We start from the raw sequence: 23,420 nt of genomic DNA, 5'->3' as shown, positions 1-23,420 counted from the left end.
AGTTTATATCTTATCTCAACTTCAGTATCCTTGCTTCCATTCCTGGTGGCCCTCACACTCAGGGAGGACCCTGGCTCTAGGTTTCAACTGCGTGAGAGCTTCCCCTTACTTGAAGCCACTGTATCTTCTCAAACCAGTCCCAGTAGAATCAGCAGCTCAGCCACTGCGATTTCTCTTCTCCCTCAAGACCCAGTAGACTTGACAGCTATACTCTACCTAGTCTTTTAAAACTACGTTTAGTTACTTAGTGTGTGTGCACACACACAAGTGCATGGAGGTCAGAGGACAACTTACGGAGGCTGGTTCTTTCCTTCTATCATGTGACCTCTGGGGATCAGATCGAGGTCATCAGGCTTGGCAGCAAGTCCACTTTCCCTCTGAGCCATATCATCAGACCCTCTACTTACTAAGGGGTACTATGGTTTAGTCACCATTAAGGACTTTAAGTGAAATTCCTAAGCCCAGATACATGCAAGGAAGTAGTTAATATACTTGAAATGGGAATCTACATCACCATTTCTTGCTTGATAAGGTACCAGAATGAAGCTTCTGCAGAGTGAGTTTTGTATATTGCTTCTCTACAAGGACTTTCAGGTAACTAAAGCAATAGGGTTTTCCTGTTTGTCCGACAAGACAGGTTGCCACCTTTCCCAAGGTCTACAAGGATTCAGGGAGAAGGGAGAAACATTTTACAATTAAATAGCACACAAAGGAAAAAATAATGGAAACGTGCAACAGAGCAAAGCAATAAGGAATTATAAACTAGTTTTAATTACATCAACAGGAAGAATTCAAATTGTGTTGACAGTTTACGCCTTTAAAGTTTAATCCTGGTTAATATAGTCTGAGTATAACTTAATCCTCTAAAGATAAAAGTATATGTGGTGGCCAGTGAACAGAATAATCATTTCAGTAGCGGTTAGGAGTGTTGCTACAATTACTTTACATAAATAGAAACTCATATCTTTATTAGTAATGTGGCACACATCTTAGAGTAAAAATCCACATAGGACAGGCTTATAAATATACATTTATATATAATCTCAAAATCAATCACAATTGAACATTAGATACACAACTTTTTATAAAACAAATATAACCCATCCGTGTCTATTTAAAGGCATAGTTTTAACAAAATAGTATTTTGTAGACAGTCTCAGAAAAACTGTATTAGTACTTCTGGAGCCAGATTGTTCCGGCATGTCAATGCGCCATGGGAATAAGGCATGTGGAGAAGCTGCGTTCACTCTTCCAGGGTGGAGGGGTCAGGGCATTCTAGGCAAGAAAGCAGGAAAGACTCTAGTGACCTGGGTGAATGCCACACCCACTGAGCATTCAGCAGCCTTAGAGATGATTACATTCCAGAAGAACCAGACTGGGTGGTTACTCACCTAATAGCAAAGATTTGGAAGAAAACTAAAAATATTACCGAATGGTTGGTGTATTCTTAAATGGGACACCCCCCCCCCCAAGGCTAGGAGATTTACATACATTTTTCCATTGCCAGGCATATTGAGGCTCATATTTCTTCAACTGCTATTTTCATGAAAAGGAAATTATATGCAAGTCATCTGCTAAATTAAAAACCCAAGGAAATCAAACTTGAAAGTAGACAAATTGCTCACTGAATAGTAGAATAGAATAAGAAAACTAATGCAAGTTAAAACATGTTTAGGTTGCCATGAAACATGCCAGTTACTTAACTAACGTGAGTCTTGGCTTCTTAATGATATAGAAAAGTTATATTAAACAACAATGTATATACATTCTTTACAATTCATATAATGGTGAAAAGAAGAGGCAAGACTTAGTAAGAGATTCAGGAATCCTTCCTACAAACTAAATTGCTAAAAATGCAAGGAAAGTATGTCAGTAACACATATGATGTTTTATCTCTGGGTTTGAAAGTATACAAGAGATCAGAAAAACAACGAATCGTGTGTGTGTGTGTGTATGTGCACGTGTTTGTGCGTGCGTACTTGTATGTTTTTGTATAAACACACCCCACCTGTCACATATGTACAAAGTGTATATACATATAAACAAGTTGAAAATAATCAACCTGTTCACTTTATGCAGTTCTGTTTAGAGAGTAAGGATGTCACCTCAGCAGACGGCCTAGGGTGCTGAGATAGACGTGTCACATGTATAAAAGACTCTCATGCCCTTGTGCTAATTTTGAAAAGTCTCTACACAGAAAGAAATTACTCTAAAGCATAGAAATGTTCACCGAAAGAGCAGCTCAAGAGTGAAACATGTTAACGACTGCCAGACCTCAGAAAAAGCAGAGCTGGAACTTACCCAGAATGGTTCTTTATTGTTACCTCATTTGTGCCAACTCCAGGAAACATATTAGGACACGAATGTGTAAGGATGCCACTATGCTATTCATTCATAACAGCAAACCAATTATAAACCGTGTTTAAACGACGTTTTCACTAACTGACATTTTTACAACTAGCTAATAATATGTTACTGGTGATAGGATTTATGACGACTAGATAGACAGAATGCCATGGCTTAGTCACTGTGGGAAAGCTAGGGTCTACCAGCCCAGCCCAGCCCACTTCCTGTTGTTCTTCAGCCTGCAAACTAAGAATAGGTTTTTCCTTTTCCGAAAGCGTTTTAAAACTCAATTTAACATTTTGGCATCTGCAAAGTATATGAAGTTCAAATTTCAATTGCTTTATTAATGTGCAGCCATACTTGTTCACTTATGAACTGTCTGTGGCAGAGTAGAGCTTCTGGGACCCCTTTACAAAGAAAATTTAAGAAATCCTGGGATAGAGCCAAGAATGGCATCCAACTTCAGTGCTAATGTCACTTAAGACAAGACCCTGAATAAAGACAGTAAACTTGGATTGCAAAAGTAGTATTAATATACCGGGATGGAAAGCCATCCCTCAGTTGTCAAACTTTCTGATTTCTTTAAGGAAAAAGCAAGCAACAGTAACAGAATGCAGCTTCAGGACTTTAAGTGCATGTTTAACTACAGTGGGTCAATAAAAGCACATGGAGGCCCATGTTGTAAGACAGACCATGGTTTAAGAAAGTCATGGTTAAAAGTTAGCTAAGACAAATGCATTCTTCCAATCGTGTCCAATTGACACATTAGTATGAAAACATTAATAGTACTAAAAATGAGCTGGGGAATGTAGCTGGGTGGTGGAACACCCCGCGAATATCTACAAGGCCTTGGGTATGAACATCAGTACTGACCAAAAAAAAAAAAAAAAAGAGAAAGGAAGAAAGAGAAGAAAAGTAAAAGGAAGGAAGGGGGAGGAAGGAAAGAAAGAAAGAAAGAAAAAGTACTAAAATGACTGGCCAAAATAATCCAAAGGTTTTAAGCAGAAAATAAAGTGATACAAAACCACTGTGTTGAGTTCCGCAAACACAGCTGTAAGAAGTGCTCATTTTCACTGTAAAATACTAGGGGGCAGGCGAAGGTGCCTAGCTGATTTGAGTATGAACAGCAGGTTCTACTTAACGGAAGTTTTAAAGACTTTGCATGAAGCATAGAAAGTCATATCTGCTCCCTCGTCCCTGAGGTCTCTTGCACGACCAGTGCATTGAACTAGCGTCTCTAAAGTCTGGCCAGCACTGGTAAGCTCGCCAGAAGACCGGCCTCAACTCTTCCTTCTGCAAAGCTGGATTGACAACAGACGCTTCCTCTGGTTGGTAGGACTGAAAGAGTTCATCCACATGGAGCACTTACAACAATGCTACATACATCTGTCTGCAGCTTGTGTTTCACTCGGGCATCTCACCAAGTAGCACTGATCGCTTCTCCCTCAGGACAAACACTGTGTAGAAAGTGAAACTGTATGTCAGACCTGGGGGTGCATGCTTGAGAGAGCAGCAGCCAGGAGTCGGGGGTTTCAAGAAGGATGACTGAGAGAGAGAAAAGTAGGAGTTTCCTTAGATTAGGTAAGAACGGATGTATTCGAAGTCTACAGGGCTTTCACATCGACATGTCTATCAGTGGACAGATCTCTGAGACGACAGTCAGCTGTTTGTGACACATCCCTTGTCGTAAATCCTTATTTCATGACAGCAATTATTGTTCAAAGTGCCAACTGGTGTCCACTGAAAGGCAAAACCACACTGCCACTGGAGATATTGTCATTCATGTTTTGGAAGACACGGTTTGATCATGAACAGGACATATAAAAACATTGGCCAGCCAGCTACAGTCCATAAAAGAGATTCCTCTGGCCCAAGTAAACCCGCAGTATCGAGACAGCTTTGTAATTCAGTCCACCAGTTTTTTTAATATCTACCAAGAAGTAGCATCAGTTACAAGGATGAGGAGAAAAATGACTCCCAATGAAAAGCCCAGCATGCTAGAGGAGGGCTGAGTCACTCCTAAAACTACGCAGTCCCCAAGACTGGAGGAAGAGATAAGAGTTAGGGCCTTGCAGATGAGCCCATCATCTGGGGGGGCAGGGGGGATGGGGAAGACAGGGACAGGACAAGTGAGAGAGAGCAGGTTGGAGAAACTCAAGGCCCCTCAGACTCACTGGGACAGGCAGTGACCCTGAAGAGGCAAAAACCCTGGAGTTTAGTAGAGTCGCTGCATGTCACTGTAAGGGCAAGGATAACTCTGAAAGTTCCAAGCGAAAACACACAAAGCTGGTCACTAAAGCCAAAGACTAGGAAATGGTTACGTGATTTGAAGCAAAAATGGAAGGGAAGTGCCACTCGCTCCCACTACTAACTGAAGTCTCTATTAGCTCCGCGATTTATACATCAACTACTATACACATAAAGGATATAAAAATATTGGGCTTCTTATTTACAACACGGGTGTCTCTATATACTCCCAACCCTCACTCCTAAACCAACTACTAACCCTGAGAAACTGATATACCGGCCATGCTTGTGCCAAGCTTGACCAGGATCAGAGAGAGGGCTTGATGAAGAGGCAGTTGTCATCAGGTGAAGCCACCAACTTGAACCTTGAGTTTGAAACTGGGTGTGGGCAGTGTCGCGAAGTAGTAATACATACTTTATTTTGGCACCAGCTCAGAAGAATCTGAACATTCTCCCCACAGGCAGACGTTCACCTCTGACATAAACTTAGGACTTAGAAACCATAGTCCGGTGTTACTCAGCTATAGAGTTGGAGCCAGCCCGGAAGCAATGGGAACAGAGAATTCTGGAAAGCCACTGTGGCAATGGCCCACCGTGTAAGTGCCCACAGTTACTCTCCTCTAGCTGGCTGCCAGCATGGGTATTTAGAGAATATCTGGATCTTTTCAAAAAAGAAAACATAGAATTTAACTTTTATTTTTTTTTGGTTTTTCGAGACAGGGTTTCTCTGTAGCTTTGGAGCCTGTTCTGGAACTAGCTCTTGTAGACCAGGCTGGTTTCGAACTCACAGAGATCCGCCTGCCTCTGCTTCCCAAGTGCTGGGATTAAAGGCATGCGCCACCACCGCCCGGCTAGAATTGAACATTTTTAATGTATACTCTTGGTGAATTTACTTTAGGGTCCCTCCCCCCATTTTTGCTCCTGGTGTCTACAGTCTTTAAGAATGATGATGTGTGTTTTCCTTAGGATGACTTGTCTGTCCTAATGTATATTAATTATAGTTAATGAATGCTGACTTGACCACCACCGTTGGCTAGAGCCACCCAGGAACACCTTAATTGGTTGAACACAGTAGCAGAAGGAAGCAAATTCTAATTGCTAAGAATTCTCCTGTTTTTATCATTAAGGTAATTTTACATCTTCAGGAATATTCACAGTTCTTTTTTCATCTTTCCTAACAGCAATATAAAACTGTTTTCTCATAACTACTTGCTAATTGGGAAGATACTTTAGATAAATACAAACCACTGCTTATCACTATAATCTCCCCCGTACGCCCCGTCCACTGTGTGACTATCTAAAAGCACTTAGCCTCCACGAAAATGTTCTCGAGAGGCTGCTGATACACTTGTGACATCCTGTGAAGTTCTCCACGGCAACATGCCAAGTAACCCTCTCATGCAGTACCGCTCGAAATAAAGACTGTTGGGAGACACTCTTTCCACAGCTAGCTCTTTATCTCCCCATTGTGTCAGCTGACCGCGCTAGCCAAGGCTGTGAAACGTGTAGGCCAACAAAAGGCAGCCTTTGTCTGGGTTTAAATCCCAATCAGTATGACGACTCAGTTTTACCAAAATGCACAGACACCGTAAAGCTCAAATAGAAAACATATTTGAAGTGTTCGCAAATGATTTAAATACTTCCCGAAAGCAGGGTTGCCTTGACAATCCTGTTTGACTAGGAGAAAAGCTTGTTCTTTTTTTTCCCCCAAAAAATGTTGAAATCATGACTTGTTTTTAAGTAACAGAAGCTAGAATAATACAGGCGATATTGAAAAATATATACTGAAGGCTTGCCGCTCCGCCTAGTCTGTCGGCCTTGCAGCTGTGGCTAAGGGGTTCCCATCAGCAAGTAGAAGGTCAGGGCGACAATGAGAAGCAAACAAAACGGAGAGGAGAAGGTCTGGTAGGCAGCCGATGGCATGAAAATGTCTTCGTATTTGTAAATACTGACAACGCGCTCTGAAGTCGGTGGGGAGTCTATGTCGTGCCTGGTGATGGAGCCTTTAACACAGAAGCAGAGTGAGGGCCAATTAAACGCAGCACAGAGTTAAAGACAGAAACACTACAGACAGGCTGTCACTGCTGAACACATACACCGTGCTTAAGATGTGGAATCATGCATTAAAGTCATCAGCAGCGTTCTCTGCAATTGCTCAGACCACAGAGAACACAGAAATCAATTATCCTTACTCCCAAAGATGGTTCTTACAAATCTGCAGACATCTCCTCCCAAATCTCTCTGTTCTGTGGCCGCCAGTTTTAATATTTATATTTGCACAAACTATATGGATTTCTATTTGCCTCTAACAAATTTAAACTCCTCAATAGCAGATAGTGTAAAATCTTTAAATTTTTTAAAAGATTAATTTTAATTGTGCACATGTGCAAGGGCTAAAATAGGATGCTGGATCTCCTAGAGATGCAGTTACAGGTAATAACAACAGGTAGTTGTACAGTTAAGTCACCTGAGAATGAGTACTAGGAACTGAACTTGTGACCTCTACAAGAACAGGGTGTGATCTTAACCAATGAGTAACCTCTCCAGCCTCAGGGGGGAATAAAGACTCTATTTTTAATACAAGCAGCAAATTTAACTAATTCTGCCTCCTCAAATCTTTGGTGGAGCAGTGAACCCAGGGTTTCGTGCATGCTAAGCAAATGCTCTATCACTGAGCTACGTCCACAGCCCCAAATCTCACTGATATGAATCAGGAACTCTAGTCCAGACCAAAGTCTCCCATACAAATGGAAGAGCCCTCTTTCATTGTGCACTGCTAAGAGCTAGCCAGCCTTTGGCTCAGGAGATGGCTCAGAAGGTAAGAGTGTTTATTCTACAAGCAGGAGGACATGAGGCCCTAAATTTGAGTCTTCAACACCCATGTAAAAAGCCAGGCATGGCTGTGTGTGTGCATAACCTGAGCACTGGGCCATCAAAGACAGGGAGAGTGGCCAGCAGGCCAGCATAGCCCAAAAGGCAGGTTCCAGTTCAGTGAGAGACTCCATATCAAGAAATAAGGTGAGTGGGGCACTTTAATCCCAACATTCAAGAGGTAGGTGGATCATAGTGAGTTCCAGGACAGCTAGGACTATGTGAAGAGACCCTGTCTCAATTTTTTAAAAAAAAGGCAAAGAGTAATAAAGGAAAACGAACTTGATATCTTACTCTGAGCTCTAATCACACATCTGTACACTCACACTAATATATCACAGGGATGGGGAGAAAAAGAAAGAAGGGGAGGGTAGGGCAGGGGAGAGGAGAGAACAGGAGAGGCAAAAAGGAGAAGACTTCCCTAGCCAAAAGAAATTAGCATGCTGGATGTCAGTGATTTTTCTAGAAGCGTGGGGGAGAACAGTTTGGAAAAGAGAATGGCTAAGGTAACAATGAGATGGAACTTTTCTCAACGTGGCCACCAGAACAACAAAGGAAGTCCTGTATAAAATGCTTAAGGACCAATGACAAGATCAGCAGCAGAGAGTTCGCCTCGCATCCGAGGACCTCAGGTTTAATCCTCAGCACTGAAGAAATAAAATGATAAAAAGAAATGGTAATAGCCATTTCTTCCACATCTGTAACACATCTGTAGTTGCCACTTCCAGCAAGGCTAAGGCAAGAGAACTGCTTAAATCAAGAGTTTCCTTTTCATTTTTTTGGTTTTTTTTTTCAACACAGGGTTTCTCTGTATAGCCCTGGCTGTCCTCAAACTCACAGAGATCCACCTGCTACTGACTCCTGAGTGCTGGGATTAAAAGCAAGCACCACCATGCCCAGCAAGTTTTCCTTTTCTTAAAAAAAAAATATATGCTTAATGAGATAAAGTTGATTAGGCATGACTGACTTCCTGGAAAAGAATATTAAAGCTGGCTTAGGGTAGCAGGCATGATGGGTCAATGCAAAGACTGCCCTAAGTCTGGAGCTCAGTTAGGGTTGTTTTTGGAGTGTTTATTTTCGTCGTACAATACTAGAGATTGAACCCAGGTCCATAAACATGCTCGGCAAATATCTACCACTGTGCTATAGGCAAAGCTTGCCAACTTTCTTTTACTCTTTACTTTGAGATAGGATCTCACAAAACTTGCCCGGCTGGCCTTGAACTCACTCACCCTGTAACCCAAACAAGCCTTGAACTTGTGATCTTTCCTCCTTGGCCTCTGAAGTAGCTGAAATTAGAGGCTGTATCAACAGGTCAGGTTTGCACTGAGTGGGAGGCTTTACCATCTTTCAGGAAGCTCCACCAGACCCAGCACAGGGAGCGTCAGCGGCAGTTCCTGCTTGCTACACAAAGTCTCCCAGCTGGCAGGGAGATCCCCTTCTGCACGGGGGTCTGTGCTCACCACACTTTACTCGCTGGCCCTTGCCTGGCCTCTTGGGCTATGCCATGCACCTCCAGTTCATGGTGTTCTTGAAGGAAATAGAATCTGTAGTCCTTCAGGCCTTAGCCCAAAGTTTATGCTAAGAGACAGGACTAGGACTGAAGAGAAGCTAGAGGAACTCCTGAGAAACAAGCAGTACACAGGCCAGCACATGGGGTGGGAGGGCTCGGTTTGCCTGAAAACAATGAGAAGAGGAACCTGGAGGAGCTTATCAGGCAAAGCCAGACGAGTATGGAACCCTCCACACCTCGGATGTTAGACTCCAAGAAGACAACCTTCTGAACATGTGAAAGTCCCCATTATCCAAGATGCCTTTCTCTGCTTTCAATGACCATAGTCAGCTGCAGTTCAAAAAGGTAGTATGGGATAGCAAGATATTTTGAAAAATATTGCATTTTATATTACTTTAATATGACTATGTACTGTTATGACTGCTTTATTAGTATATTATTATTGTTAGCATCACTGTAAACCGCATACTGAATTCTAATTTATACATTATGCATAGGGGTAAATGTGGAGTTTCAAGTTGACACTTAAGTCTCAGTAACCATCTCCAACAAATGAAGTGGGACTACTATACAGTATTTTTCAATATGCGAAAGCAATTTCACATAATTATTTTCACCCACTAGCTATAACCTTAGAAAGCGGGTATTATTATTGCCCCCACTTTAGGTATAAGGAAATGAAGTTCAGATTTTAGCTAACAGGTTACATAGCTACCAAGGGGGAGAAGCATTACTAAAAGCACACATTTTCAGATTCCAATCTTATCGTTTGAAATGAATTCATCTCTCCGAGCTAGATTATCATTTATTTCCCAGGATACTAAAGGGACTTGAAGGTATCATTGCAGATCCAGTGGGGTTGCTCTGGGAAACCAGCAAACAGAAAGGTGCCACCAATCTGGAGGCACCCGACTCTTTTCCCAGCAGGATATGGGTGAGAAGAGAAGAAGAAGAGGGGCTTGTGTACTCCAAATCAATGGAAAGAAATCTGGGGGAGGGGGCAGCTCAGCTAAAGCAACACAAAGCTGTCGAAGGCACAGTAAAAACAGATGTCGAGGTCTGGAGAGATGGCTCGGTGGTTGAGAGCACTGGTTGTTCTTCCAGAGGACCGGGGTTCAATTCCCAGCATCCACATGGCAGCTCACAGCTGTCTGTAACTCCAGTTTTAGGGGATCTGACACCTTCACACCAATGCACATGAAATAAATTCAAATAAATTATTTTAAAAAATAAAAACAGATGTTGAGCTGGGTACGGTGGCATACATCGGTATCCCTAGCCACTCAGGAGGTGGAAGTAAGAGGCTTGCTCTAGCCTGAGCAGCATAATAGACACCTGGCTCAAAGGAAAAGAAAAAGCAAGGAGGAAAGGTAAAATTCCTAGCAGCCAGAGAGAGAGAATGAGTTCTCTCCACAGGATTGCAAACCAAACATACCTCCACTCTTGGTGAGGCCACTGGGCCCCGTGACTGCGGAGAAGACTCACAAAATCACCTGACTTATGCAGCCTCTAGGTCTCTTGTAATTGCCCTTGGATCTGCGGTAGGAAACTACGGGAGAACTTTGCCACAGGAAGTGACATCATCCACAGCCCAGCATCATCAGGGCATTTGTTAGAAATATGGAATCTTGACCTCCCCGCCCCCATGGCCGATGACTTCATTTACCAATATAGCTGGGGGATCATTATGTATCTTAATATTTGAGGATTAGTGGGTTAAAATATAGGATATTTTGATTGATTTGTGACCATGGGAATAGATATAAAGTAAGAATGAATGCTTACTGACAAGCTCTAGAGACCCTTGCCTCTTCAGTATTTTCTTATTAAAAATGATGATGGGTAAAAGATTTCACGGACTTTAGGATCTGAAAGACCCAGAATTGAGTTTATTGCTACCATTAATTAATTGTCTACCACGAGCAAGTTTCTCATTCTCTGTAAGCACGAGGGTGATGCTACCTAGACCTCTGCAGGAAGGGGTCAGGAGCGAATGCAGCCATCTGCGCTCCACGGCAGAGGTGTGGTTGCTCCATGAAGCACACCCACACCCTACGTGGTCTCACGCACTCTAACTGTGCGTGTGTGCACTGTGTCAGGCGGCTCCCCACACCGTCAGGTCTTTAGAACCTTCTGAAGGAAGGACTCCAATTCCCTTTTCCTCCTAAAGCCGACCGAGTGCTGTGACGATCGTGCCCCTGCCCCTGCCGTGTGACTCCACTAACAGCGCGCATGCGCATGGCGGTGACTGGCATTCAAGGCAGAAGCTAAAAGGGAGGCTTACCCTGAATGGCCGGACCCCAAGCAAACAGGTAATACCAACTCAAGTGTAGATCCACGATCGTTTCATCTCTGGGAACGTTCACGGGACGCTTAAACCTGCAGGTGACACGATTGTTCTCGAAAACCCCTTCCTCGTCTCTGGCAGGATTTCTCTGGACCTCCTTCGCCCACTGTCCCACATTGTAGAAGTGCTGGATGCGGACTCTGCCATTGTCATCATGGACGCAGGCCATGACATCATCACCGCCCTAGCAGAGAGAAAGGTCGAGAAGAAAAAAGTTAAATGTCTGCCTTCTGCAAACGTTTCACTGAGAAGTATACATCCTATATCCTCTGTAATTAGAAGTATCATACAACTTATTTAGAAAAACCATTAAAAACCCTTAAACCAGGACAGTGAGGTGGCTCAGCCACCAAGCAGAATGGCCAGAGTTTGATCTCTGGTAGAAGAAGAGAACCAACTCCTGCAAGCTGTCCTCTGACCTCCACAAGCACACAATGGTATGCATACCTACCTCACAAACAAATAAATATGTGAGGTTTTTAAAAATCCTTTTTTTAATTATGTATACAATATTCTGTCTGTGTGTATGTCTGCAGGCCAGAAGAGGACACCAGACCTCATTACAGATGGTTGTGAGCCACCATGTGGTTGCTGGGAATTGAACTCAGGACCTTTGGAAGAGCAGGCAGTGCTCTTAACCACTGAGCCATCTCTCCAGCCCCTCCTTTTTTTTTTAAAAAAAAAAGTCCTAAATCAGTGAGCAAAGCCAGCATGAATGGCTGACATCTGGGCCTTCCTGCTGCCACAGCTGGGGGATGCATGTCTGCAGAAGACCACACAAAGTAGCCTGAGGAGTCCCGCCAGGTGGATCCACCCTGAAGCTCATCCTAGCATAACAAGCAAACAAAAGTTCAGTTACGGAAAACTTCCCAAAGTATTTAACTAATCCATTCAATAATTTAAAAAGCCCCAGAAGCTATTACAATGTGAAGAAGGCTGGTGTCACGTGACCATAAATGCAATGATGTTTCTAGGCAGGATCTTACTGACCGATGGCATTTGGAAACAATGTATCTGACAGGACCAGCCTACAGATCGCCAACTCTCTGACTTTAATGAGTAAACCATGTAAGGAAAGACAGGGTCCTTGATTTGAAGAAAAACCTCTTAAATATTTAGGGTTAAAAGGTATCTGTTATATAGCCTTGAAGTTTCCAGAAAATATGAATCATAAAGGAGTTAACCAGCTGAAGTAGCACTGGGAGAGAAGAACACACAGACATCAAAATGCTGCTTGAGAAAATGCTCTGGAACCAGGAAACGGTGGTGACTTGGCAGCAGCGATTGTGATTGATGCCACTGAATTATTCACCAGAAAATGGTCAGAAGCAATGCATTTCCGGTACACACTGTTATGACAAAAAAAGCTAACAGTTGATGCATCTGGGACGAGAAATGGAGACAGAGATGGGGTAAGGGAAAAGATTTTGGGGAACGATCTCTGTAGCTTAGTTGGAGGTTTAATTATTTTTTTCCTTTAGAACAAGTTACAAATATTAAAGTCTGGCTGACTGTACTGTTTGGTGGAGGATATGGATGGCGGGGGAGGCACTGTCTGGAGCGGAGCCTGTGAGGCATGCCATTTAGACAGGAACCCAAAGTTGCTGTTAAAAAAAACTAATTTGAAAACCATTCCATAAAAATTCAAGGTTATTAAAGAGGGAATACACATTGCTCTTATTATACATCACTGAGTTTTTGTTTTTAAATTTAATCCATGCTTCAGTGGAGAGAGGAGAGAGGAAAGGAGGGGCTTCTTTATAAGAACTATCGTGACATTTGAAAGGCTCCCTAGTCTGCCTCTGTTACCTGAGCCCTAAATCAACCCACTCTTCCCTTCCTCCTTCCCTCCCTTCCTTGTTTTCAGACAGGGCCTCACTATGCAGTCTCACTATGGCCTTGAACTCATGTTCTTTTTCTTCTTCCTTTTCCTCTTTTCTCCTTTATTGGGTTGATTCACAGGCCAGAGCTTGGGGTTGGCCTGCAAGGCCCTCAGCACAGCCCCACGCCCTGGCCACCAGAAGAATCACAGGCTGATTTTAGGAGCTGCTCCTTTGCTTCACACCCTAGGGAGAGAAAACCCAGTGAAGCCATGACAGGGAGAGGGTGCAGTCACTCCACATCCTGAGGTGGCAACAGTTAGGGACTTCAGGAAAAATAGTTCCATCATGTACAGTGCGGGCAGCTCGTATGTCGGGGATGCTGGTGCCAATGACTTAGTTTCAGGGGGTTAGTCTATTACCATTGTGCGTGCGTGAGTGTGTGTGTATGTGATGTGCCACATGCCTACATAACGAGGCCTTAATAAAACCTCCAAAGAGGGTGCTGGAGAGGTGGCTCAGAGGCTAAGAGAACTTGCTGCTGTTGAGGGGGCCTGGGTTTGGTTTCCAACAGCTACACTGGACAACTCTGTCTCTCTATCTCTGTCTCTCTCTCTCTGTCTCAGTCTCTCTCTCTTAAACACACACACACAAACTCACTCACAATTTTCAAAAAATCTTCGTAAAACTCCCAAAGAAGTGCTGGGGACTTGACACAGTTGGTAAAATGCTGGCCTTGCAGTCCTGTGTTTGGATTCCCCTACCCCATGTAAAAAGGCAAGTGTGGTTGAGCATTTCTGTAATCCCAGCAATGATGAAAAGGACGCAGAGATAGGCGGATCCTTGAGCTCACTGGCCAGAAGGCCTCATCTGCTTGCTGAAGCTCCAGGCCAGGGAGAGACCAGCTCAGATAAAAGGTGGTAGTCGTCTGAGCAAACACCCGAGACTGTCTTTGACCGCCACACTCAAGTGAACACACACGCATGTCCACATCCACACGTACATGTACAACTACATACAGAGACAAAGAGAGACAGAGAGACAGAGATGGAGAGACAGAGAGAAACAGAGACAGAAATGGACAGACACACATGCATCCGTGTGTGCGCGCGTGCACACACACACACACACACACACACACACACACATGCACAGACATATAAAGACACACAAAGAGAGTTTGGATGATCTTCCTGACTGCTAATTACCGAGAGGAGCTTGGAGGATGAGACACCCTCAGTAGGCATGGTAGCTCCTCCCTCGCTCCCCCACGCCTTCTCTACATATCTCTTGCATTTGGCTGTTCACTTACTTTGTTTTAGCATCCACACTATAAACTGGTGCTGGGATTTGGATCTCAACTGTGTCCCAAAGGTCTCTGTGTTAAAGGTTGCTCCCAGCCTATGGCACTATGGAGGGGAGTGGGAAACACAAGGGATGGGGCCTAACAGAAGTAAGTTAGGTGGTAGGTGGCGTGCTCTTGGAAGCAGACATTGGGACTCTGGTCCCTCCCCCATTCAAGGTTAGAAGGTTTCCTCACCCCCACAGACTTTCTATCACAACCAACTATCTTAGTCCGGGCCCAAGCAATGGGGCCAAGCAACCACAGATGGAAACCTCTGAAGTCAGAGCCAGAATAAACCTTGGGGTTGTTGCTGATGAGCATCTACCTGTCTGTTTATCTGTTTGGTTTTGCTTATTCGCTCAGTGGGTGGCTGCGTTGGGTGATGGAATGCAGGGCCGAGTGCATGCTAAGCAAGCTGAGCTACATCCTCTGCCTTTAAAGCCTTTGGAAAATGAGCTAATGTAATGTAGAGCTGATGAACACAATGAGAAAAATCAAGGAGAGTTTTCGCCCAAGTTCTGGCGAATGAATGAAACTCAAAAGGAAGTCACGGGGACTCTGATGTGTATAGTCAGTTTGTTAGATTACAACCTGGAACTTGAAATTGCCATCAACAAGGGAGCAGTCTTGAACTAAACCCTTACTTTGTTACATCTGACACTCTCCACATAGATTGTGTTAGAACCGACCGAGGTAGAGGATGCGACCTTGTGTCCATTGGAGACTTGCCTGGTGCATGCATGTACGTGTGTGTGCGTGAGTGTGTGTGTGTGTGTGTGTGTGTGTGTGTGTGTGTGTGTGTGTGTGTGTGTGATGGGGTAGAGGAGTGAGAAATATCTGGTCACAGAAGTGTTCTGTGTTGAGTGTGTGTGTATAAATGAAGAACACTTGACTCTCTTACAATGGTTCTTCACCGCCGCCTCTGCTATGAAGAGAGCCTTGGTGGCTGCCCCATCCAGACTGACTGAAGCACACACAGGAAGTCAAACCCAGTTCCTGGACGACAGCCAAGCCCAGCTGAGCCCACAGAAAACAAGCTGAGCCCCAGCCAGTCCACACTCGTGTGAGCAAGAGACATAAAACAATCGGCACAGGATATGTAGTTTGCAGCATAGTGTGGACAGAGCTGATCACTACGTGGAGCACAAGACACCCTGTATTCTAACAACCAATCTTTCCACTAAAGTTTGTTTGAATTAAAAAAAAAAGAGTTACTTATTTTTATTTATGTGTACATTTACATGTGTGTGCCCGCATGAGTTGATATGTCATATACAGGATGTGCACTGCGTGCAGGTGCCTACAGAGGCTGGGGGTGTGAACTGCTTGGTAGAGGTGCTGGGAGCCGAACCCCGGTCCTCTCTCTGCAAGAGCAGTATGTGGTTTTACCTACTGAGCCATCTTTCTAACCTCTGAGTTTTTCAAACTTGCAGTTAGAGAGTTGTGAACAGCACAATGCTTCTACTTCTCTGATTAATACATTTGCTTCCAAAATCTAAAGAAGAACAGCAAAGAAAAAAGGCAGCTTCTGTCATGATGTATGCCTTACCATCTTTTTGTCTGAAGAGAATCCAACTGCTACCCAGCCATCCGTGTCTGCGCTCAGCTCAAACTCCACATCAGCCCCTATCATCCGGTAGCTAAGGAAGTAGTCACAGGTCTCTGCGTTACAGCCGGGCTTGCCGTACCTGGAGCATATGCCAAAAGAGACATTATTGCTTCTGCGCAATTCAGATGAGAAAAGAGGACACCTACTGTGCACCCCGAGGCCGCTGAGCCATGCTATTGATGCCATTCGATTGTTGCTCCCCAGGATCTCAGAAACGCAGGCTCCTCAGGAGGGACCATGGGTAGGAGCCGCTCTACTTTACATGTTAACTGAAGTCCAAAGAAGGAAACGGGTTCAACCAGGTTGCATAATGAAGTCAGTGCCTGCAACAGGACTTCAACTGGGTCTGTTTTTCAAGTTAAAAATTTGTCTGGTTAAGCCGGGCGGTGGTGGCGCACGCCTTTAATCCCAGCACTCGGGAGGCAGAGGCAGGCGGATCTCTGTGAGTTCGAGACCAGCCTGATCTACAAGAGCTAGTTCCAGGACAGGCTCCAAAACCACAGAGAAACCCTGTCTCGAAAAAAATCAAAAAAAAAAAATTTGTCTGGTTTTTCTCACCAGGTAGTGGTGGCATGGCGCACGCCTTTAATCCCAGCAGTAGGGAAGCAGAGGCAGGCAGATTTCTCTGAGTTCAAGGCCAGTCTGGTCTACAGAGCAAGTTCCAGAGCAGCTAGGGCTGTTACACAGAGAAACCCTATCTCGAAAAACAAAATAAAACAAAAAATTGTCCAATTATTCTTAATTAAAATGTATACCAAATATTTTTCCTCATAACTTTTCATAGTTAAAATATCATAGATTTAGAAATAAAAACAGAAATCTTGAAATTTACAGTATTTGTGTGGCAATTTTCCTGGAAGTGTTTTTGTGCATGGTGCAGCGGTATGTCTGATTGCCCCAGTAGGAGCTTTCTTATTCTTATTGACATGGAGTGATGGCCCAGCTCCTGCAATTTAATGTCTTAGTCTGCTGCAAAAGCCACACTTGGACAAATGTATCATGTAAAAACCTCACCCGGGATCCGCTGAACACAGAATGTGATTTATTTATAAAATGTACATGGTGTTAATATAATCACAAAGGCAGACACAAAAACATAACAGTAGAAGGTCTTTGGCTATATAGGAAGATTCTGTACACGTTCATCTTTTAAAAGAGCAACTCCAAGCAGGACACAGAAATTTCAAATTTCTTACAGAGAAACAAGTGGGATGGCTCAGTAGATAGGAACAGCTGCCACCAAGCATGGTGACCTGAGCTTCCTCCATGGAGCTCACATGCTAGAAGAGAAAGGACTCCTGCAAGTTGCCTTGTGATCTCCATATGAATGCCATGGCATAAGTGTGTACACTTACCTGTACATATGTGCATATGCATGCCCATAAAGACGTGCACAAAAATAAATAAAAATGTAACAACAACAACAAACTTTACAAATGGCCAGATGGTAGTGGAGCACGCCTTTAATCCCAGCACTCGGGAGGCAGAGGCAGGTGGATCTCTGTGAGTTTGAGGCCAGCATGGTCTGTAGAGTGAGTTCCAGGAGAGTCAGGACTGTTTCACAGAGAAACCCTGTCTCAAAAAACCAAAATGAAAGTGAGAGAGAGAGAGAGAGAGAGAGAGAGATATACAGAGAGAGAGAGATACAGAGAGAGAGAGATACAGAGAAAGAGAGAGAGATACAGAGAGAGAGATACAGAGAGAGAGAGAGAGAGAGAGAGAGAGAGAGAGAGAGAGAGAGAGAGAGAGAGCAGGCCAAACAAGCCAGTGAACAGTATTCCATGGCCTCTACTCCTGTTCCTGTCTCCAGGTTTCTACCTTGATTGAGTTCTTGCACTGGCTTCTCCCAATGGTGGACTGTGATATAAGCCTTTCTGGCTATGTCTTTATCATGGTGACAGAAAGTGACTACGACAGCGTCTTTAAAGAAGGAAATGCCTAAACTGAACACTAGCCAAGCGTGGTGGTGCATACTTTTAATGCCAACATTATGGAGAAACTGTGAGGAGATTATACAGAATTCAAGGCCAGCAAGACTCTGTATCAACAAACAATCAAAACCCCTGGACACTGGGTTTCTTATCTGAGTTCTCCATAACCCTGCTGAAGTTACAAGGGGGACAGATCAATGTGCCAATGCATGAAATTAGAGAAGCCATTCCATTTCTGAGCCCTAGTTATCAGTCGCAGCTGTACCTACCTAAAGCATCCTTTAGTTCTTCCGCAGTCTTCCACTTTGATTTTGGCAAACGGGTCCACAGGAGGAGCAGTGGGGAAAGGATAGCCTGGGCGGTGAAAATAAACCGGGGTCATAAAAATCCAGTAACAGTCTTTACAGTGAGAATTCTAAAAACTGCATTGGCAATTTTCTATCATCATTGTTAGCAATGCTTAGGAACTTAATGAAGGTCTTTGATAAAGTCAGAATATCTCCCCTACCTGAGGGAGTCCTTCGGACTTCACCTTAGGGCTCTGGGAATGAGTGTGTTCTTACTTCATTTTCAAGCAAGCAACCAGGGACCTTGGGTGGGGACCTCGTTCTACAAAACCACTGGCTTCCCACTGCCCCCTAGGAGTTAGGAATCTCAACTTTAATACATGCACACGCTCTGGAAGGGAGACAGTCGACAAAGGCCCAGGCACTTGGGCAATTTCACTCATACACAGAATGGATGTTCTGTTTCATCTCTCTGAACTGCCACTTACCCATGTGCTAAGTCCATCCCACACATAGTTTCAAGCATGGTCCCTCTGAAATTACTTACACCCTAATGCATTTAAGCACCATTAGAGTGTAAGGCATCCTTTTCACCTAGGCTGTTCACTCCTCGTATGCATATGTGTCTCATCCTGTGTTCTCTGCCCAGCAGGGTGTTTGGCACTGGACACCGAATAAATAAATGATCGTCAGTGGTGAAATGCAGGCTTCCACAGATATGCGTAGGCAGTGGACGCCATGTCTTTTTATTTGTAGTGCTGTTCAATGAAGTTTTATGTAGTTAAATTAGCCTTATGCTTTTCACAAATGTCTCCGGAGTATCCTTTCCTGCACAGGTATGCCTGTCTCTGCTATCACAGAGTTTGAGCACGGGATCAAATACCAGCTCCCTTTTTATCGCCCCTAAGTAACCGGGTCAGATGCTTTGCCTCTCATTTGATCTGATTTTGTGCTAAAACCTACATTATTTTCACCACTATTGACCACATCCTGCCTTGGACAGGCTTCTTTTTCTTTGTATTTATTGATCAAGCAACTTATCGGCGCTACAGATCATAGTAAGCATCTTCACTTAAGCCCTTACCGTTGATTGTCACAGACGTTCCACGGCTATTTTTTCCACAGACTGTTCACCCAGGAATGCAATGGCTATTTCCTTACATGTCACTAAGATCCTAACTGTTCACCCAGGAATGCAATGGCTATTTCCTTACATGTCACTAAGATTCTAGCGGTGACGATCGCTTCAATGTTACTTCTGACTCAAGTTCTGCATCTTCTTCTTTTTATCTCTTTCTGTGTATGGGGGGCAGGGAGGGGTTGGAGACAGGGTTTCTCTGCACAGCCCCGGCTGTCCTGGAACTCGCTCTGTGAACCTCGAACTCACAGAGATCCACCTGCCTCTGCCTCCCAAGTGCTGGGATTAAGGGAGTGCACCACCACCGCCTGGCTGTCTTTTTGTTTTTGTTTTTTGTTTTTTTCTTTAAGGAAAAACGGGTTTCTAGACAGCAAATAAAAGCACATTTTAGAACCGAGTTTATGCAAATGTTCTGAACTAGTTCATGAGGTTGGCTAACGCCTTCACTAACACTTATTTCCTATCATTTCATATGTCCTAAAATAAAACCAAATAAGAACTTGTGTTCTGTGAGCTGTGCGTACACATTCATTTAAACACACTCCTCCCCCTGCCCCAGTTTTGTGGATGAAATTAACGGTTTTGGTGAACATTTTACCACTGGGTTACATAGGGTTTTATGGTTAAGGTCATCACAACACGAGGAACTGTATTGAGGGGTCCCAGCATTAGGAAGGGCGAGAACCACTGCTCTAGGATTTGGACTTCTAGTAGTAGGTGACTCTTTACTCATCAAGAGTCCCTTAGAGAGCACCTGAGTTTGTGCTAAGATATAAGATACATTGGATACATTGGCTTAAATGCTCTCCCAGATTGGGATGCCTAAATTGCCTCCTGCTGTGGCTTGAATTTGAATGCCCCCACTGGCTTTTTTGTTGCTGTTGTTGTTGAACCCTTGGTCCCTGCTGGTGGCACCGTTTTTGGAGGCTGTGGAATCTTTAAGGAAGTGAGGCCTCAATGGCAGAAGAAAGTCACCAGGAACAGGTCTCTAAAGAACCCTTCCTCTTCTACTGCTGTGTTCGCTGTAATAGGAGCTGACTCTGCCACTCAAGATGCCGTGAGTAGAGCTGCCCCACCAGGTCTACTCCCCTTGAAAGGCCGAAACCATAAAGCTAATTAATCTTCCCACCCTTGAGCTGCTTCTGGTCACCGTGGTCACAGAAAAGCAAATGACACACCGCCACAGGCTTGTCTTCTCCAACTGTGAAAACACAAACGTCTTTACCCATGTTGCCTCTGAGTTTTTATCTAGGACATTTTTATTGTGTAACCCAGGAGAGGCAAGGCCAGACGGCCTCTCTAACTGTGCAGAGTTTGAGCGGATTACTATTCTGAACACCGTGGGCTTGCAGTCCCTGGGCACCTCATGATTGACTGCCCCAGTTTCTCCACATCCCAACTCGACATGATATCATTATTATTTTAATTTGGATTTCCCTAAGCACTGATAGACACAAATGTCTCTTTATATCTGTATAAAGCCCTTGGGTTCCTGCTTCTGTGATGTCTATTTCTGTAACCTCTGTTTCTTACATTATTTGGAATTCAAATTTGTTCATAGAAGGTTATATATATTTCATAAAATTGTTGGTTCCAGATGTTGCTATTTTTCCTTCTCACCAATATTTTTTTCTATTTACTTGTTTGTTTTTTCTATGATGCCCTTTTTTCAGATCCAAATGTTTAACTTCAATGAAGTTCTCTCTCTCTCTCTCTCTCTCTCTCTCTCTCTCTCTCTCTCTCACACACACACACACACACACACACACACACACACATTTTGTTTTTGTTTTTTTGAGACAGGGTTTCTCTGTGTAGCCCTTGCTGTCCTGGAACAAGCAGAAGAGGCTGGCCTTGAATTTACAGATATCCACCTGCCTTCGCCTCTCAGGTACTGAGATTAAAGGTGTGTGCCACCACCTGGTGCTTTTCGGGCCCTCACGGGATCATTTTCTACCCCACCAGCCTGAGCCATTTCTCTCTTTTTACCTACTAATGTTGTAGTACTGTATCAATAGCACAGTGAGAGCTTTGACCCACTGGGAATTTACTCATTATCTAATGTGAGGTAAGAAATCAATTGTATTTTTCTGCACATATTGATTTGTTTGGGTTTCTTTTTGCTTTATTTTGTAAGGCAGAGTCTCACTATGTATACCCAGCTGACCTGAAATTCTCTATATAGATCCATCTGGCTTGGAACTCAGAGAGATCTACCTGTTTCTACTTCCAGACAGTTGAGATCAAGGATGTGCGCCATCATGCCCAGCTCTACTTAAGTTGAATCAATTTTTTTCTCAATATAATTTGTAAAACAACTCATGCTTTCTCTAGTAATTTATGATAACTCTTTTCCAAGTCACCAGTTCTTTCACGAAACTGGTCTATTCTAGATTTTCTGTTGTTTTGTTTATAAAATAACTGTGTTACTTTAATTATTTCACTTTGTAATGTATCTTAATTATCTAGCAAAGAAAACTATCTCCTCAATTTATGGGACTTGATTTTTCCTTACAAAGCACAGAAGTCATGTGTGAAATTCCCTTCCAGAACTGTACCAGACTCCTGTCTGGAATTGTCTTCCATCTGAGATAAATTGTGTGTGGATGGAGAACTGGTCTATTCATAATACCAGGTTATTCTTCTCAAGATCATGGCTTATCTGTTTATTCACATTCTTTTTTTTATCCTTTCTTTTTTAATTTATTTATTTATTAAAGATTTCTGCCTCCTCCCCGCCACCGCCTCCCATTTCCCTCCCCGATCAAGTCCCCCTCCCTCATCAGCCCAAAGAGCAATCAGGGTTCCCTGCCCTGTGGGAAGTCCAAGGACCTCCGTCCAGGTCTAGTAAGGTGAGCATCCAAACTGCCTAGGCAAAGCCAGTACGTGCAGTAAGATCAAAAACCCATTGCCATTGTTCTTGAGTTCTCAGTATTCCTCATTGTCCACTATGTTCAGCAAGTCCGGTTTTATCCCATGCTTTTTCAGACCCAGGCCAGCTGGCCTTAGTGGGTTCCCGATAGAACATCCCCATTGTCTCAGTGTGTGGGTCCACCCCTGGCGGTCCTGAGTTCCTTGCTCGTGCTCTCTCTCCATCTGCTCCTGATTTGGACCTTGAGATTTTATTTACATTCTTTATATCCCTTAATAGTTCATTTTTTCCCTCTCTGTAGATAAGATCAGACATCGTAGAGCTCTGTTGCTACTTTGAGCTGTTACCTTGTTTTTCTTTACATTCTCTGGCTCACTGTCGCTGGTGAGGAAGGACTTTGGGTTCCTAAGCTATTCTAATCTCCTAAAAGCTTTCCTAAGAAGTTCAGCTAAGTAAAGCTAAAAAAAAAAATGATAAAGGCCAGGTAACAGATCATCCTCTGTACAGGAAATGTCCACAGTAGACAAACATTGAGACAGAAGGCTTCGTGGTTGCCGAGAGCTGAGAAGGAAACCATGAAACACTGGCATGCTGCTGGCTCTAGGGAAGCATGGCTTCTTTTCAGGGTGATCAGAGAGTCCTAAATATGACCGTGGTAATAGCTGCTGCACAAGCCCTGTGGACACTCTTTAGAACCACGTCATAGCAGGCCTTAAATAGATGCATGAACACACACAGGCCACCATGCGCCTGTGGAGGTCAGAGGACAACTTCCGGGAGTCAGTTCTGGGCATCAGACTTGGGCTGTCCACCTCAGTGGCAGGCGTCTTTACCTGGTGTGACATCTCACCAGCCCTAATGCCAATATTTTGACATACAACGTTTTGATAGTTCAATTGAAGGCTATCATAATTCCTCTTACAGTTTCCTCTTTAGACCTTTTGTCAATGATTTTTAAATTGGTATTATCACCCATGATCCTTTTATCTTTTTTTCTTTTCTTTTTTAAGGGCTGGGGATCAAATGGAGAGCTTTGCCAGGCAGGTGAGCATTCTCCCACTGATTGGTAGTCCCAGTAACCCCTCTCCGTGCTC

At 43.7% G+C, this 23,420-nt stretch overlaps 1 protein-coding gene across 1 annotated transcript in view; it reads right to left on the bottom strand.

Annotated features, from left to right (window-relative positions):
- Positions 1-748: 748 nt before the first annotated feature.
- The window catches only part of Frrs1l (ferric chelate reductase 1 like), a 31,093-nt gene continuing 8,421 nt past the window's right edge, over positions 749-23,420 (bottom strand). The window contains exons 2-5 of the mRNA XM_075967178.1: positions 18,299-18,383; positions 16,039-16,177; positions 11,262-11,508; positions 749-6,596 (exon numbers count right to left, since the gene is read on the bottom strand). Of these exons, the coding sequence (XP_075823293.1) occupies positions 6,424-6,596; positions 11,262-11,508; positions 16,039-16,177; positions 18,299-18,383 (644 nt within the window). The 3' untranslated portion in view covers positions 749-6,423. The remainder of the gene's footprint in view (positions 6,597-11,261; positions 11,509-16,038; positions 16,178-18,298; positions 18,384-23,420) is intronic.

This window comes from Microtus pennsylvanicus, chromosome 3 (genome assembly GCF_037038515.1).
Source record: "Microtus pennsylvanicus isolate mMicPen1 chromosome 3, mMicPen1.hap1, whole genome shotgun sequence".
Taxonomy (NCBI): Eukaryota; Metazoa; Chordata; class Mammalia; order Rodentia; family Cricetidae; genus Microtus; species Microtus pennsylvanicus.
The sequence above is the reverse complement of the archived record's forward strand: the minus strand, read 5'-3'. Positions and strand labels throughout refer to the sequence as shown.